Raw genomic sequence first — 18,912 nt, 5'->3', positions numbered from 1 at the left:
AATGAATGAGCGAATAAATGAATGAATAAAAAAGGATTTCTTAAGTGCTATGTGCCAGGTAAGTTAGTCAGGAGGACCTAAGTTCAAATCTGAACTCAGACCAAACACTTGACACTTACTAGCTGTGTGACCCTGGGCCAGTCACTTAACCCCAATTGCCTCACAAAAAAAAAACAAAAAAACAAACAAGCAAACAAACAAAAGTTTATTTTCTAACAGAAGATGACGTACAGGGGAGTGGTGATTGGAAAAGGAAGCTTTGGTCTGGAGAGTCACTGGGATGCTAAAGTAATCCATTGGGGAGTTGACTGACATTCTCCTTCCCAGGAGCAATGGTAGTATGGATTTGATTACTGTGTCCAAAGCATGAAATGAAGGGAAGGGGACAGAAGGGCTGCATGCATCTAGTGACAGAGCTGATGATTAGATGATTTTGGTGGATGGCTGGATGGGATATGAAATTTGGTCTTATGTGAGGCTGGCTAGAGATGGTTCCCTAAGTGACATTACAGTCAAATCACCTACCAAAGAAAGAGGCAGTGTGGATAAAGTACTATCTATCCACATATAGTGGAGAGAGAACTGTACTTGGAGTCAGGAAGACCTAGGTTCAAATCCTACTTTAAACCCATATTAGCTGTGTGAACCTGGGTAAGCTGCTGAAGCACTCTGGGATTCCTTTTTCTAATTTGTTAAAGGAAGTGGTTAGACTTGATGGCCTCCTGGGGGCGCTTCCAGGCCTAAATCTTTGACCCGCTTGGGCCAGCTCAGCCCCAGGGGCAGTAAAGGGAAGAAACTTTCGATCCTAGGGAGGATCTAGAGAATTTTACAGATGAGGAGATGAATTCCCCAAGTTCACAAAACAGGTAGCAAGTACTAGGGACAGGGTTAAAACCCAAATCCTTGGACTCCAAATGCAGTGAGTATACCTACCATTCTACCTTAATTACCATTTCCTGGGATTTTTCATCTAGACAGTATGAAATAGAGAAAGATTTTATTTATGTTTATAGTTTGGTTTCATGAAGGCCTTGGTTACTGAGCAAGATGCTTTACCATAGCTTAACTGAAAACTTCTGAATATTTGTAACAGAAATGATATTCTTTTCAGATTTACTGTTGTTTATTAAGCCTAACACAGTGGTTGGAAGAAATCACATTCCTCTTAATTTTGTAAAAAAGGGTTTGAGTCTAGTTCTGTTAAAAATGAGAATGTAATCTACAAATGAATAAATATTTTTAAAAAGAAAAAAATTTACTGTTTTCTGAGCACCCGTCAATGGTCACACTTAACTCAAAAAATAAAATGCTAAAGTGGAACACGAAAATTCCTAGGATGGCAGGCTCCTGACTCCTAACCAGCAGGTCTCCTGTATTCCTACCCCCACCTCAATCTCTCCCACACGCTGGCTAGAGCACTAGATTACTAATAAAGTAGTCTCCCCACAATAAGATTGTTAAGATATGAAATACAAAGACTATTGACAGATAAGGAAACTAAGATGCAGATAAGGGCCTCTCCCAGGTTCACACAAATAGTGTAGCGCTTGGGAGTAGGGCCATCTCCAGTTGTCCTGATCTATATCTGGCCATTGGACCCAGATGGCTCCTGAGGAGAAAGTGAGGCTGGTGACTTTGCACAGTGTTCTCTCATTTAAATCTAATTCACTCACAAGTCATGGCATCATCTTCCTGATGTCTTGGTCCCCTTTGAGAACAAAGGACAAACCACGACCATAGCACTTGGGACAAGGCCTTGAGGAAAATTCATACCTAAGAGTTGAGAGGAGAACAGTCTCTCTGAAGCCAATGGTGAGGAGAATATTCATTCACACTTATCAAAAGCTATGGAGAAGAATCAGGCCTGAGAAAAGCATTGGATGTGGTGAGTAGAAGTCACTGATAATCTGAGAGGGAGCAGTTGTAGTAGGATGGGAGGTGGGAGAAGTTGAGAAGAAAGATTCAAAGAGGTCAAGTAATTGAGAGATGAAAAATAGAAGTAGATGCCCATCAATTGAGGAATGACTGAACGAGCTGTGGTATATGATTGGGATGGAATATTATTGTGCTATAAGAAATGACAAGTAGGATGATTTCAGAAAAACCTGGAAAGAGTCACATGAACTAATGCAAAGTGAAGTGAGCAGAACCAGGAGAATGTTGTACACAGTAACAGCAATATTGTATGATGAAAAATTGTGAATGACTCAGTTATTCTCATAAATTCAATGATCCAAGACCATCCCAAAAGACTCATGATGAAGCATGCTATCAAGCCTCCAGAGAAAGAACTGATGTCTTCTAAATACAAACTGAAACATGCTGTTTTTCACTTTCTTTCTATCTTACTTTCATTCTTTTTTTTTTGTTCACATCTTCTTGCGCAAAATGACTAATATGGAAGTGTTTGACATGATTGTACATGTATAACTTGTATCAAATCACTTACCATTTCAGGGAGGGAGAGAGGAAAGAGGGAAGGAGAGTTAGAATTTGGAACTCAAAACTTTTGAAAACTGAAATATTAAAACATTAAAAGATATAATTGGGGAGAAATAAAATATTATTTAAAAAAAGTAGAAGTAGAAAAAGTAGATCGAGGCCCTTTACCAGCCTGCTCACCCATCTCTGGACCCTCTCCAGCTTAGCAAAGTCTTCAAAACATGCCGAGAAGAATGGGATATAATATTCCTGATGGGGTCTGAGCAGGACGGAGTGTGGGCCCTTCCTCACCTCACTCAGTCTGGGTACTATGTCTCTTTCTCATTCTATCATGTTCTTCCTCTTTCGATATGATATTTTCTCTTCCCTTCATAGCCAAATTTAGGTTAAATGATTCATTCAACAAGTATCTATTGTGTACGTAATGTGTGGTGGGTAGAGTGGTAGGTGTCTGGGACTCGAGGACAAAGAAATGAAATAATCCCTACTCAAAAAGAACATATTCTAATATATACTTGGCAACAAGTACCAATAAAATCATATACTTTTATGTAAAGTTAATAAGTACATATACATAGGTATATATACATATATATATACATACATATATATATTTGTTGTTATTCAGTTGTTTTCAGTCGTGTCTGACTCTGTGACCCCATTTGGGGTTTTCTTGGCAAAGATACTGGAGTATTTTGCCATTTCTTCTCCAGCTCATTTTACAGATGAGGAAACTGAGGAAAACAGAGTTAAGTGACTTGCCCAGGGTCACACAGTTAGTGTCTGAGGCCAGATATGGCCTCAGTGAAGAGTCTTCCTGACTCCAGGCCCAGCACTCCATCCACTGTGCCACTTAGCACCCTTGCGTGTGAATATACACATATTATACAAAGTACTGTAGTTCAAGGTACTCTGACAGGGAGGGATCATAAACTCAGGGCAGATTTAGACCAGAGGTCATCTTGTCCTTAAACCCCTTTTTTACAGATGAGAAAACTGAGCCTCACTGAGGTAAAGAGACTTTACTCAAGGTCATAGAGCTCCAACACCAGGGCTCTTCCCACTGTCCCACTGATGCTATCTGATTTTCTTCATCCTCCTCCTCCTCTCCTCCTCTAGGAGGTACAGTCTGCCTCCCTGTCTCCCCTTCCTCCTCCCTTCTAGTGGGTAGCTGGCAGGTGCCAAAGGACAAACTGCTAACACAGAACCCAGGTGGAAGTCAGCTGGGGCCTCTAGGGCCCTTGGGTAGCCTCTTCTAGATGGAACCCAAGAACAGGAAGTAGTTTTGCCACCTGCTATTGTGGGATGATCATGCTGGTGATTCATCAGCACCCAGAGCATGTGCCTGGGAGGAACTTAGTGCATACTTGATCCAGACCTCTCTTTTTTCTTTGCAGGAAGGAACTTTCAATCACAGGCTCATATAATAATAGTAATAATAGCTAGCATCTATATAGCACTTATTATGTGCCAAACACCACGCTAAGTGTTTTACAAATATTACCTCATCTGATCCTCACAACTACTCTAGGAGGTAGATGCTATTATTATCCCCATTTTATATTTGGGGAAACTGAGGCAAACAGGTTCAGTAACTTGCCCAGGGTCACACAGCTAGTGAGTATATATATATATTTGTACACACACATATACATACATATACATACATACACATATATACATACATATACCTATATATGGAGAGACAAAGACACAGAAAGACAGAGAAACAGAGACAGAGAAAGAGGAGAATACTGAAAGGGTCCTCAGAAGTCATCCAGTCCAACTCCCTTATTTTACAGAGAGGAAACTGGAACCCAGAAAAATTTAGAGATTTGACAAGGTCATGCAGGCAGTATAATGGAAATTTGAACTCAGACCTCCTAATTCCAAATCCAACGATTTTCCCACTGTACCATATGATTTATTGTGAGCTTAGTTTTAAACAATAATACAATCAATTAAGCTTATATCTACCCTATTTAAGAATCAAACAATGACTCCCCCCACTTAGCTCCCTACTGTTCTCTCCACTGGCCCGGAACCTGACTTGTGTTGGTATTTTCCTCTTTCCCTTTCACATTGTCATTTCCTTTGACATGGTCATCATTAATACTGTCCTTTTAGCTCGGCTGTCCTCACTTTGTGATATTTCCAACCCCTTTCTTTTACGAAGGGCTATACTGAAGCCCAGAAAGGAGCAGCAACTTGTCCAAGGTCACCCAGAAAGTTGGAGAAAGCTGGGATTCGAACCTAAGTCTTCTGACCACCTGTCCAGGATTCTCAGCCCTACATCCCAAACTCCCTGAGGCTCAGTTTCTACCTCTTTAAAATGGAGTTAATAATAATTTCTGCCCTGTCTTCTTTCCTTCCCAGAGCTATTGTAAGGAACTTATGACAAAATGGAGGTAAGAGACTTGATACATTCTTTCTTTTTAATTTTTATTAATTTATTTTAATTTATCAACAATCACTTACATTAGCTTTTGAGTTTAAAATTTTTCTCCTCCCTCCATCCTTGCCTCCCTCCCCAAGACGGTGTGCAATCTGATATAGGCTCTACATATACATTCCTATTGAACATATTTTCACATTAGTCATGTTGTAAGGAAGAATTAGAATTAACAGGAGGAACCACAAGAAAGAGGAAACAAAACAGAAGAAGGAAAAGAGCAAATAGTATGCTTCAATCTGCATTCAAACTCCATAGTTCTTTCTTTGGATGTGGATAGCATTTTCCAGCATGGGGTCTTTGGAGAAGAGACTTGATAAATTCTTTGGGGTGGGAGCGGGGCTGCTCAATAATTTTTAAGATTGTATAGGGCTCCTGAGGCTAAAATGTTTGAGGACCACTACTTTAAAGGGACTCACTTAAGTGGCTTTGTCACTATGTTTGCAGGTGACTCCACTAGGTTATAGTGAGACTGGACCATCTAATGATTTCTTAGACTCCTGTCACCCACTCCACCTGAATCTCTTGTCCCTCTTTCCCCAGTCCTCCTTTCTGAAATCTCAATATTAGAAACTCCTTTATTTTAATGTGCTTCTTCTTTTAAAGGGCAGCTAGGTGGCAAAGTGGATAGAGTATGGGGCCTAGAGTCAGGAGGACCTTGCTCAAATCCAGCCTCAGATATTCAATAGCTGGATGACCCTGGGTAAGTCATTTAACCCTGTTTGCCTCGATTTCCTCATCTGTAAAATGAGCTGGAGAAGGAAATGGCAAACCACTCCAGTATCTTTGCCAAGAAAATTCCAAATAGGGGCATGAAGTTTCAGACATGATGTAAACGGTCCTAGGAAAGTTAGGGGCCAAGAATGGGTTACTACAGAAAAGCTAGTTGAGCTCAGCCAGGAATAAGCACTCTGAAGCTTGGGGGTCACAATCAGGCCTAGGGCATTAAAGACTGGAAAGGCAGCTCTTCAGAGTGGTAATATTTCTGAGATGTGACTTGATGGGCTAGTTCACCTCTGCTGAACCCCAGTCTATGGGAGGAAGAAGGAAGGCAGGGAGAGATGCTGTGGATGAGCTGCTCCGTAGAAACATGGCCAACTGCAGACTCTGCCATGCTGAAAGGATGTCATAAGCAGTCTATAAGAGAAGGACATTACAGACTAATTAATAGCAAACCATTACCTTAGATGGCAGCATGGGGGTGGGAAGGGGGAAAAGAGAGGGATAATTAAGTTCAATAAGCTTTGATTGAGGACCTACTGTGTGCAAGGCCCTGTGCTAGAGACCATACAAAGACCAAACAAAACCCCAGTCCCTACCCTCAAGAAGCTTACTTTCTACTAGGGGAAGCAGAACAGAGAGAGGGAGGTTATGTTACAGACAAGTCATACTCCCTTGCCATTGGTTAGAAGAATGTAGGCAGGCAGAAATGATGATCTCAGAGTATGCTCTGTTCTGTGAGGCCCTTGCACAACCTTTAAGGACAGTAACAACGTCAAGGAGACACCCTTTCTGAAAGTTTCCCCTACATCTTCCCCTTTTTATGAAGCACCCTAACCTTGAACCCTAAGAGGTGACTAATGTTGGCTGTGAGCACCCATCCTGATGTACAGAGACAATGAACCCCAGGACTGGACTAGCACTTAACTCCCCTAAATTGTCCCAGGCCCACTGCAGACTCACCATTGACCCTTCACTCCATGATGCAGAAGACACTCAAATGCCACCCCAGAGAAGGGAAGCAGTTAGGTCTCTACTAAGGCCGAAAGGAAAGGAAAAGGATGTAGGACATACCTAAGGAGGACGTGATGGACACAACAGGAAGGACTTCCTGGCTGTGAATTGCCTGCACAGTTGGAAGAACCAGATGATTCCAAAGAAGTGGCCCTTCCAGCCACTCCCTACCGTCCACCCACACAGATCTCCTCCTTCACTGGGATTTATTCTCCCTTAGGGCCAAAGCCACTAGAGGTGCTTTGGGATTATAAACTGAAAGGAATTGTACAATTCCTGAGGAGAGAAAGGAGGATGCCTCACACTCCATGTCTTTGTTCATTGTTTCCTATGCCTGGAATTTTCTCTTTCCCAACCTCTTGAATTCCAGCCTATTTTTTTCCAGCTCCATCTCAAATGCCATCTCCTCCAGGGAGCCACCCCAGAATGCCTTTTTTGGGGGTATCTTTATTGTTTCATATTCTCCTGCCACACTGTAGACTCTATGAAAGCAGGGATCCTGGTATAGCTTTGTGTAGCTTTGTGTCTTGGCCCAACACTCCCATAAGCTGTGCACATACTAATCTGAATGAATGACATAGGGTGCATACTCTCAGGGACCAATACAAAGAGAGATACACCTATGCATACGCAGCCCGCATGCGTGCCCGAGCACACACACACATACACGCACACACACTCATTCACAGATCATAGACCCTGGAGCCAGGCCTTCCCAGAATATCAGAATTTCAGTCTCAGCAGGCTTCTGAACTAGTCCAACTCCTAACTGAACAAAAATCTCCCCTATTGTTTTACCAGGGATTGTATGGGTTTTAATGGAAGACCTTATTTAATTGAAGTTTCCTCATTTCCCATCTGACTGCACTCATTTTAGACTTCTTTTTTATTTCTCCACCATGTTGTGCCTTCTTCTGCCCCCTCTCCTATACTTTTTCATTGGGAAATCCCATCATTCTGCAACATCTTGCAGAATCTTGAAAGGATCAGCCCTAATTCTAACCCATCATCCATACCCTTTCCAGCTCTGAGTGGAGGGTAGAGTCATGAATTCCTTAACCTCCATTTAAGGAGGGTGCACAGGACAGAAATTTCCTCATTTCCCACCCAGTTGCTCTCATTTTAGTCTTTGACTTCTCCATTTCAACCCCATCTTCAGCTATCTGTTGTGTACTGTCTTCTCCCATTAGATTGTGTCCCCAGCACTGGAACATGTAATTCAATAGTGTCTGACTACATGACCCCATGTCCATGGCGTTTCTTAGCAAAGATACTGGAGTGGTTCGCCGCTTCCTTCTCTAGCTCATTTTACAGAGGAGGAAACTGAGGCAAACAGGATTAAGTGACTTGCCCAGGGTCACACAACACAGCTAGTAAGTGTCTGAGGCCAGATTTGAACTCTGGTCTTCCTGATTCCAAGCCCAGTGCTCTATCCACTAATACCACCTGCCTGGCACATAGTAGATGCTTAATAAATGTTTATTGAAGTATTATTAATTGAACTCAGAAAAAGAAAACCACAATCTTCCTGTTCCATTTTTGGATCACTCTAGTGGTTACAAGCTTTCTCTAATACCAAGCCTAAAATCACTTCTTTGTAATTTTCATAAGGCCTTGTCTCTTGTTCTGCCTTCTGCATTAGATAGTCAACAGTCAGTAAACATTTATTAAGCACTTACTACAGGCCAGGCACTGTGCTAAGAGCTGGGGATACAAACACGAAAAAGATAAACGGTCCTTGCTTTCAAGAAGCTTACTATCTAATGGGAGAAGACATTGCATAAAAAAAAGCTGAGGGGCAGCTAGGTGGTGAAGCAGATAGAACACCAGCCCTGAATTCAGGAGGACCTGAGTTCAAATCCAGCCTTAGACACATAACACTTAGTAGTTGTGTGACCCTGGGCATGTCACTTAACCCCATTACCTAGGCAAAAAAATAAAAGAAAGCAGAAAAGGGGGATGGGAAGAGAAGGTACTGGAGTCAGGGCATAATGGAGAAGCCAAGGAGTCCAAAATGAGTAGAAAATGAAAAGAACAAGTCTAATTCCTTTTCCACCAAAAAACCCTTCCAACATAGCCCACCGTGGGGGTGAGGATGATGATGATGAGGAGGAGGAGGATAAACCTTTAAGGTTGGCAGAGTGTTTTCCATAATGAAAATGCTTTAGATCCTCCCCCAAAACTCTGGGAAGGCAAGTCCTATTATTACCCCTATGTTATAGAGGGTCACACAGCCATTAAGTGTCTGAGCCAGGATTTGAACTCAGGATGTCCCTAACTCCACCTCCAGCACTCTAACCACTGCCTCATCTAGCTCTCTTTTCCTAAAGAATAGAATGAGACTTTGACAGATGCTGGGCAAATAATCTCTCTCCATTCTCCTGATTTACAAATCTAGTAACCTTTCTAGGCCAGCGAGTCTCAACTCTCTTGGTGTCAGTCAGGACCCCCTTAAGCTCTTAAAAATGATTGAGGCTCCCCACCCGCAAAAGCTTTAGTTTATGTGTGTTCTATGTACGCACATCTACTGTATTAGAAATGAAAACGTCTCGGCATTACGAAAGCAGGGAACCCCAGACCGCTCTTTGAGAACTGCAGACTTAGGTGACAGATGAAGACCCGCTAGTGATTGTCTCAAGATTATACAGCTACTAAGTAGCCCAGCGGGGCCTCGAGCCCACGCCTGAGGCTCCATACCCTAGGGGCTCTTTCTGTACTGTACACCAAGTTTCGGGTCTCGGAGCTGGACAGTCCCGCCCTCCCTCCGGGCAGTGTGGGTTCCTCCTTCCCCTGTACCGCCAGCCCGGCTCTGGTCCCTCCTCCTCGCCTCGCCCCGCCTTTTCCTGCGCCCCGGACTCCAGGCTCGGGGCCCCGAGGTCCGCCTGCCCGGGTCCGATCAGGAGGACGGGGCAGCTTCGCAGCTTCTCCGTGAGCAGGGCGTCCGAGATCCCTGCGGGCCACGGCCGGGCACGAGGCACCCGCTCTGGGGACGAGGCCGTGGATGAGGGCCCCGCGTGGGCTGCCCCCTGCCTCCGAACCCATGTCCACGCAGTGGTTGCGGCGCCGCTTCCTGCACCGGGTCCCCTCCTGGGGCCGGGGCCAATCCAAGGCAAGGGGATGGGGAACCGGCCTCGGGGACACTGTCGGGAGTCGGGGACCCCAAGCCTGTGGCATAGCCGAGACGGCTAGTCCGCTCCCCTATCGGCGGCCCAAGTTTCTGCGAGGTGTCAGTCCGGCTCCCTGGCCCGACCCTTACCCAGATCCTCAGACCCGTCCCAGGCCAGTGTACTGTCCGGCCCCGGACCGGTCCCTGCCTTGGAACGCGGGCTACGCCGAGTGAGTGAGCGACTTTCCCCTCCAGCCTCTCCCCAGCTCTGGGGTCTCCCCCATCCTAGCCTCTCTTCTCTCCACACTCGAAACCCCCCTGCCTCCGAGCCCTTTCCCTCCCTCCTTCCCCTTCATTACATCCTTTTGTGGAACTTTAGCTTCCTCCCTTCCTCAGCTCGGGCCTGAAGGATGGGCGTGGAGGCAGGGCTAAGGGGCTGACTTGGGGCATAGGGACGTGTGTGTGTGTGTGTGTGTGTGCGTGTGTGCGCCCTTAGGGAACAAGAAATACCAAGGAGGGGAAGATTCTAACCCCACCACTTTGGGGAGAGAGCAGGTCTTGGGAAAGAACCAGAGAGAAATGTACCTCTGGGACCACTTTACCTACCCTGCCCCTTTGTGGACCTCACTTACCCCCACTGTAAGTTGGGGTCGGGAATTAGGGGCGTGTTGTTCTAGGGACAGGCTATCCTGATACTTGAGGCTGGGGATGAAAAAGGGGATGGGAGAAAGAGGAAAAGACTGCCCAAGAGGAAGTGTTTGCCCTTCGGAAGAAGGGGAGACAGCTCAGCCTAGCTCTCAGGTGCCTGTTTTGCTGGGGAAGGTGTGGGTGTCAAGTGTGAGCCTGAGCTCTCCCAAGTGTAACAGTTCCTCTTTCAGTAAATTCGCAGGGTAGGTCGACTGGGAGAATGTCTTTGAATCTGTGTTGGTGACTCTGTTAAGTATCAGTGTGTGGGAAAAGTCCTAGACCTGAAATCAGGAGAGGAGGGCTGCCATGTGAGCTTCAGAACTAACCTTGGGCGAGTTACTTGATAGGATAAGCAGAATTTTGAGCTGGGAGGGATCTCAAGGACAACCTAGTGGATAGAGATGAAGACGCTGAGAGCCAGAGAGGTTAAGTAACTTGCCAGAGGTCACAAAGCTGGTAAGCAGAAAATAAATCCACAAACATTTATCGAAGGCCACCAGCATACAGAGCTTAGATAAGATCTTGCCTTCCAGTAGCTTATAGTTTAGAAGTTGGCCATATGTATGTATTACATATGATATGTAATCATAAAACAATATTAGATCAGAGAATTACAAACAAAATGAAGGAAGGTCTTTTCTAGAAACGAGGATCTGAGAAGGCTTCTTGGAAGTGGTAGCCTTTGAATTGGGTTTTAAAGAATGTATAAGGGCAGCTAGGTGGATAGAGCTCTGGCCTTGAAGTCGGAGGGCCTGGGTTCAAATGTGGCCTCAGACACTTGGCACTTGCTGGCTGTGTGACCCTGGGCAAGTCACTTAACCCCAATTGCCTCACTAAATAAAAAATAAAAAAGTAGGCCAGAAAGACCAGGGCATGTTTGCAGCAGAGATTTTTCTAATTTGGTGAGAGCCTAAATTAGGTAGAGAAGGCTATTATGAGATAAAGAACATCTACTGAATGCCAAATGGAGGAGTAGGAAACCACTAAAACATTTTTAGAATGTATTTTATTGATGCATTTTGTCTTTATATCCTAACCATTTAACCCTCACCTCCACCCCCTTCAGATTGAACCTCCCTTTTGACTAAGAAAAACAATTAAGCAAAAACCATCTGGTGAACCTGACCTGTATGCAAGCTGTGTCCCAGGAGGTCCTTATTTCCCTGGTATGGTGAAGGTTAGGGAATGTTTTATTATCTGGCATCTGGGACCTTCCAGAACTTGGGCCTTTTTTTTAGTAATTTTTTTTTGTTTACATCGATATGTTGACTTGACCTGGTAACTTGGGTATTATATCATCTATACCTCATGTGAGGGAGAGGGAAGCATGAACATTAACACCAAGGTAGTCAAGTGGGGATTCACCCCTGTGAACTTGTTTCTTCATCTGTAAAATGGGAATAAATTAGACTGCCATTACCTACTTCACAGGGTACTGTGAAGAAGGTGCTTTTGTAAACTTTAAAGTGCTGTAGCAGCTGGGATTAATAATAACTGACTCATACCATTATATTCTTGGTGGCCTCTTTTTCTCTTTTTGGCTGTGTGGGGCTAAGTGAGAAGAAAATGGTTGGTTCGCTGATGGTGCCCTTTGTCCAGAGAAGAGCTTGTGGACTCAGCATGGGGAGGGGGACCCCACTTCCAGCTACCCTACCCTTATCTAGGCCTGTAGGCTCTGCAGGACATTTTTTGGAGTGGGGCCTGAACCACAATTCTGTGGCTGCAGGGTTATTAATGCAGAGAAGTCTGAGTTCAATGAAGACCAGGCAGCATGTGGCCAGCTGTCCATCAAACATAGGGAATTAGGGGATGATGAAGACCAGGAGTGGATGATCCTGTGCCAGGAGAAGGTGAGGGGCCAGGCTGGGGTCTGGGCTTGGGCAGGCCTATGCCTAGAAGGCTAGGTCCTTGCCCACATGTATGAAGTTGGGGAAGGACCTAGGCTTCAGGCAAATCACTGCCATAACTTAACATCTGCTTTCCTGGCACAGTATGTTCCTGGCTGTTACTGGGCGCTGTTCGATGGTCATGGGGGTCCCGCTGCTGCAGTCATCGCCTCCAATGTCTTGCACAGCTGCTTGAAGGCAAAGCTAGAGGATGTAGTGGAGGGCATCCTGGCACCCCAGCCCCCCATGCATCTCAGTGGCTGCTGCATCTGCTCCAGCGATCCTGTGTTTGTGGAGGAGAAAGGAATCCAGGCACAAGATCTGGTGATTGGAGCCATAGAGGAGGCTTTCCAGGAATGTGTGAGTCTTAAGACCAGAGCTGGGGAGGAAGCTTGGGTTGGGGGCATCCAGAGGAGAAGGCAGGGATAGGATTGGAGAACTGTGGGAGGGGATAGAATGAATCCCTGTTCCTGAGCACACCCAATGGTGCTGGAGAGGTATCTTTATGTGCTCCCTGGGAGAGTGGATCATCCATAAAGAAACCCCTCCCCAGGTGGATAATGGAAAATTGATTGGGGGACTAGGTACAGAGGGTATGGGACTGGGGTGGGGGGAGGGTGGGTCTCTGCTCTTTTAGTCTCCTCAGTAGCTGCTGGGTCTCCTCTCGTGGGACAGCTGCCTGATGAAATCTGGGGGTGGGGGTTGGGTTTATGTCAACAGGACACAATGATTGGGCAGGAGATGACAGCCACTGGCCAGTCTGGGGGCTGCACAGCTCTGGCCATCCTCTACCTGGAGGGGAAGCTATATGTTGCCAATGCTGGGGATAGCAGGTGAATGCCAAGAACTGTCTGGGTCCTGGCCTATACTGGATCTCAGATGTGGGCCCCTGGACAAGAGCCTCAAGGAGGGGTGGGTGGACTTCCCTTCCTGAGTGTCAGTTTTCTTCTCTATAAAACAAGAGGGTTAGATAAATGACCTTGGGGATTCAATAATCAGGGAGACAGTATCCATATCCTTTCCTTCATGGCACTCCCAATCTAGTTAGGGCAAGTAAGTCACAGATATAGCTGTAGTTCAAAAGAGAACCTGGTAAATATGTTAACTAAAAAAAAAAGTCTACCACTGTGGCTTGGGAGCATCTGAACAGGGCTTTGAGAAGCAGCATAATAGTAGACAGAACCCTTGGTGCCAGGAGACCTGGGTTCAAATTCTAGTACTAACAAGGACTGATAGGGCAGCTAAGTGGCACGGTAAATAAAGCACCAGCCCCGAGTTCAAGTCTGGCCTCTGACACTAACACTCACTAGCTGTGTGACTCTGGGCAAGTTACTCAACCCCAATTGCCTCACCAAAAAAACAAACAAAAAACAATTACTGACTTACAGCAGTAAGGTAGGTGACAATGTTTTTAAGCTTCAATTACTTCTGTAAAATGATAATTCTTCTAACTCCCTACTAAATATCACTATTGTAAGGAAAGTGCTTTCTTTGTAAAACTGACAGTACTATAGCAAAGTGTTATTATTAATAACTTCATGTATGTTAAAACATACTATTAGAAAATATTAACAATTACATTAATGAATATTAAATACTTACTATAATAAATTATTGTTCATAACATGGTAGAGTCAGACTCCTAATTCAGGAGATTTGGGTTCTAGTACAGAAATTTCCCCATCTCTAAGATGAAGTAGGGATCTCCCCCTCCTGTTGAACTCACATTTTGTACATGTCCTCTACGCACTTACCATATTTCTCTTTGGGGCCGGGCTGTGCCTGTGTCTTATCTGCATCGACTAGACTGGGAACTCCAGAAGGCAGACTTAAGGAGCTGTCTTCTACACCTTCCCTCTACGTCTCACTCTCAGAGGTGGTGTTGAGGTATAGGTGGAAGAGCCCTAGGCCTGGTAGTCCAGATGTCTGGGTTCTAGTCCTGGCTCTTGGCTTGACTTAGTGTGTGATGCTGAAGAAATTCCTTGCACTCTCTGGGCCTTTTTCATTCTCTGGAAAAGGGTTTGAATTAGGTGATCTCAGAGGTCAGCTGTAGCTTCCTAAAATTCCAAGGATGGCTCAGGTTAGCCAAAGAGGCAAGAAGGGCAATAGGAATGAATGGATGAGGAAAGAAGAGGTGAGAGCAGAGAGTTCTGAGTAGGACAGCAGTGAAAGACTGGGCTGGAGAGGTACGCTACAATTATGATGATCACAGAGATTCTAGCTTAAGAACTGGAAAGAACATCAGTCTATTTTACCGATGAGGAAACAGGCCTAGAGAGGCTAAGTAATTTGTCCAAGGTCACACAGGCAAGTAAGTGGTAGGTCTGGGCAGAACTGAGCTTTAGACATATCCATGTAGAAGGACATAGTCATTGGAGGCTGGTGATTCATTAGGAAGCTGTCCAAAAAGCCCAGCTGAAGGAAGATAAGGCTCAGACTCCACGATTCACACCGTGCTTACTCTGAATTTCTTTCCCAGAGCCATACTTGTACAGAGAGAGGGCATGAGAGCTCTGAGCTCCGAGTTTACCCCGGAGACAGAGAGACGGCGAATTCAGCACTTGGTAAGCCCCTGGGAGGTGGTCAGGGAGATCGAAGAAGCCAGAATGACTTGAACTCCTGAGCCTACCAGGCAAAAGGCTGGGCTATTTCAGGGAGAGGGACATGAGAGGCCAGGGGACAACCTGGGAAGCAAGTGTCCCACACCTAGTTTGCTCTTGCCCTTCAGGCCTTCATTCATCCCAGGCTTCTGGCTAACGAGTTTACCCGGCTGGAGTTTCCCCGGCGCCTAAAAAGTGAAGACGTGGGACAGAAAGTCCTATTTCGAGACTATAACATGAATGGCTGGTGAGTGGATACAGGAGGAAAGTTGTTTCTTCCGCTCTGGCTCCGACCAAGGCGCTGCTCAGGGACCTAACAATGGGGGTTCTTGGAGGGGCTATGACCTTGTCTTTCTCTCAGGGGCTACAAACAAGTGGAGAAATCAGACCTCAAATACCCACTGGTTCACGGACAGGGCAAGCAGGTCAGTGATTCTCACGCTACCTCCTGCCCCAGTTTTCTCTGGTTAATCCCACCAGTGTTTGATGTCATTATTCAATGTCTAATAGACACTTATGACCCTGGCTGGTGGATGGGGGTGGGCCAGGAAAAGGGGCGTCTCTTGGAGTGGGGACTCATCAAGGGCAGAAACCATCACTAGATCAGGGCCAGCCTCCCTACCCCTCACTCCCAAAGGAACCTAATATGGGGTCCTGCTTTAGTAATCTTACAGGATAAGCCTACTGCTTCTCAGTCTCTCTGGCTGCCTAATTTCCCTTCCTGTGGGGGTTACCACTGAGACACCAGATGGTCACTACCAGCTCATCTGCTGTGTTCCCATGTCCTCTCTCCCACCAGGCTCGTTTGCTGGGTACTTTGGCTGTGTCCAGAGGACTGGGAGACCATCAGCTGAAGGTCCTGGACTCAGATATCGACATCAAGCCCTTTCTTCTCTCCATCCCTGAGGTGAGGAAGGGACTGATCATGGCCTGGAGCCCAGGCCCAGCCTCTGAGATTGAGGCAACTGCATATTTGCAATTTACACTGCACATCTCAACTAAAGCCCTTCCTGATCTTACTGGTGGGAGTGATCTCGGGTTCTCATGGTCTCTTTCGGGGGCCCCAAGCTCTCACACAACCTTTCCAGGCTCCAGATGTGTTGAGCATCCAAGACCCATCCAAGTTTGAGAGAGGCTCATCACCTGGTTGGTAGCAGTGAATTTTTTCAGCCACAGAGAAAGGTCAAAGGGATGGCAATCTGCAGTAACACAATTACAGATCCTTGAAGTAACATAATGCTGATTAGTCTCACGAGATACTACCCACCTACTCTGCCCTCTAACCCCTTCGTTTCCTAGGGGCCTCAGTGCACCATAGACTCTTAGAACTTGGGCTGAAAGGGGATTCACAGGCCATGAATTCACATTTCAGACCCCTTCATTTTGTAACTGAAGAAACCGAGACACACAGTTCACACAGCTGGTGTGTGTTAGAGGCAAGCTTTGAAGTCCTTTGACTTCAGAGCAGGGTACTTTCCATTCTATCATGCCACCTCCCTCCCTAGGTGAAAAAACACTGGGCACGGAAGCGGGAGACCTGGGACACTTCTTCCTTCCCCCACCCCTGAACATTCATTTCTTCCTCTTTAAAAGAGGGATGTTGGGTTCCGTGGTCTGCCTCGTCCCTTGCCATTCTGAAGCTTTCTGATTCTATCTGACCCTCCCTTCCTAAAAATCAGGTAGCTGGGCCCAGCGGCAAGCGCAGCCCTGGTGGTTTGGGAAGAGGACACTGAAGATCTGATCTTGTAACCACAGGTCACTGTAATAGATTTAGAACAGCAGGAGCCCCAGGAGGATGAGGTGATCATCATGGCCACTGATGGGCTCTGGGATGTCCTGTCTAATGAACAAGTAGCCCAGCTCACACGCACCTTCCTCCAGGATAACAGACATGACCCCAACAGGTAATTCTAATGTGGGACAGGCAGCAGAACATAATGAAGAGAACTGGGGAGGGGGAGATGACAGGGCTCTGAAACCAGGCTGCTCAGCCCTGACTGACTATACACCTCAAGAGAGGGTAGCACTTGGGATCTGAAGATTTAAGTCCAAACTCTAGTTCTGACACTAGAATGTTGAATGAACTGCATAGTTTACCTCACAGCTGTAATGAGTATTCCATAATCTTTAAAGTATGTGTGAGATGAAACTTTTTGTACAACACACACAACCAACATTTCAATATTATCTCCATCAACTCAAGGCTTCAGAGGGTGAGGAATTATGGCAGAATGTAGCAGATAGGAAGTGAAGATGGACAAAAACAGCAGATACATTCAGATCTCAGCTCCAACACAACTGGCTTTGGGGCTGTATGTAAGGCCGATCTCCACTAAATCGCCTTTTCTCCATCTGGATTGTCTTGAGGAAAGCACTATAGAAATCAGAGTTACTCCCTCAGGATAAAGGATAGCATCTCGTCCCCAACCCCCTGAAGGTACTTAGTCAAGGAGACTAATCCACTGATGTCCTCCCTTCCTCAGGTTCTCAGAGCTGGCCAAACTGTTGATCCACAGGACCCAGGGCAAAGAGAATGGCACCTGGGAACAGAGCTCAGCAGGCAATGTGCTGGTGTCCTATGATGACATTTCAGTGTTTGTGATTCCTTTGCACCATAAAAAAAAAAAAAGAAATAAGGATTCCTGAGGCTTTTCACTACTAGCTAAGCCCCACCTCTTCTTGAAACCTGGGACAAAGGGCCAAGCTAAGGGAATCTCAAGAGGAGCTGATGACAATGAATGGTCTAAGTCCAACCCAACCTGTCTTGGGTTTCACATGTGCCCTGTTTACTCACAGCAGGCTCAGGACCAACGTATTCTGAACCAGAAAGACATGGCCCAGCTCTTGCTACACAAGCTTTCCCTAGGACCCAGGGGACATCTGTTGATAATCTACTCCACGAAGCATGTTCAAGGAACTTTTAACAAAGAGAGAGAGATCTGGCTTACCTTGAGAGAGTAATTCCATGGTTCCTGCCAATTAAAGCCCCTACCTGAGGGTTATAGAGAAGAGGGGCCTAAACAGCAAGGACTTTAGACTTTCCAGAATGGCAAGGGATGGGTGGTTCCTCCCATTCTTTGTCTCCAGAAAGCTTCTTCCCTGCTTTGTCCAACCTAACTTTGGGAGAGGATGGAAAGTTACCTTTCCCCTAAGGGAACATCATGCTTCTGCTGAGAAAAGGGTATTATATGAAGCCACATGATCCTAGCCAAGAAGTTTCCTTATTCCTCCAGGATCCACACACCTGGTCCTCTGAGTCTAAGCATTTTGTGGGCGGATGAGGCTCCAGAATGGTTTCGCTATGCTACTTAAATTATCATATACATTAGAGCCAGGACTGAGAACGCTAACTGGTAGCACAAGCTGATTTGTTTTTTGTCTTTGTAAAATCATCTAGCCTTGTCAGAGTTGCTATAGAGACAGAGGTGAATGCTTGACCCAGATGCCTTCTTACCTTGTAATACGCACCACAATGCTTATCTAAGAACCTCACAGGTATTATAAAATGTTGGAAATGTAAGATTCCTTCCACACAACCATTTTAAAGATAAGGAAACTTCCCCCTCCCAATCCAGTGCTCTTGCCCTCCACCACAGGTTGATTGAGCCAGATTGGCAGGAAGCAGACTACTGAGATATCCCAAATTCTATGCACAAAAACTGATTCATTTTTTTCACAGAAGTCCTACTGTGAAAATTTATAAACAATTCTAACAGGTTGTCTTTTGTCTACCTGGCCATAGAAGATTTGGGGTTACTACGGGCAACCTTTGAAGTGAAAAACTCCACTTCTTGAAGTGACAGCTTGGGGCAGCTAGGTGGCAAAGTGGATAGAGCACCAGCCCTGGAGTCAGGACGCCCTGAGTTCAAATCCGGCCTCAGACACATAACACTCACTAGCTGTGTGACTCTAGGCAAGTCACTTAACCCCAACAGACTCACCCCCCCCCCCAAAAAAAGTGACAGCTGGAGAAGAGGCCAAAAAACCTGAGAATGCTGTCATTAA

At 45.7% G+C, this 18,912-nt stretch overlaps 1 protein-coding gene across 3 annotated transcripts; it reads left to right on the top strand.

Annotated features, from left to right (window-relative positions):
* Nucleotides 1-9,504: 9,504 nt before the first annotated feature.
* Nucleotides 9,505-18,625, top strand: PPM1M (protein phosphatase, Mg2+/Mn2+ dependent 1M). 3 transcript variants are annotated; one of them, XM_027837129.1, is made up of 10 exons: nucleotides 9,505-9,964; nucleotides 12,148-12,271; nucleotides 12,413-12,667; nucleotides 13,028-13,140; nucleotides 14,787-14,871; nucleotides 15,036-15,154; nucleotides 15,269-15,332; nucleotides 15,707-15,814; nucleotides 16,663-16,811; nucleotides 17,391-18,625. In XM_027837129.1, the coding sequence occupies exons 1-10, from the start codon at nucleotides 9,630-9,632 to the stop codon at nucleotides 17,551-17,553; spliced, it is 1,515 nt and encodes a 504-aa protein (XP_027692930.1). In that variant the 5' UTR covers nucleotides 9,505-9,629; the 3' UTR covers nucleotides 17,554-18,625. The 3 variants fall into 3 exon arrangements, with proteins under 3 accessions (XP_027692930.1, XP_027692932.1, XP_027692931.1); XM_027837131.1 differs by having other exon boundaries at nucleotides 9,659-9,737; XM_027837130.1 differs by lacking the exon at nucleotides 9,505-9,964 and adding an exon at nucleotides 11,230-11,598.
* The last annotated feature ends 287 nt before the right edge of the window (nucleotides 18,626-18,912 follow it).

The sequence above is a fragment of the Vombatus ursinus genome, unplaced genomic scaffold (genome assembly GCF_900497805.2).
Source record: "Vombatus ursinus unplaced genomic scaffold, bare-nosed wombat genome assembly UNPS02014820.1, whole genome shotgun sequence".
In the NCBI taxonomy this organism is placed as follows: Eukaryota; Metazoa; Chordata; class Mammalia; order Diprotodontia; family Vombatidae; genus Vombatus; species Vombatus ursinus.
Note: the sequence above shows the minus strand (reverse complement) of the source record. Positions and strands in the feature narration are given on the sequence as shown.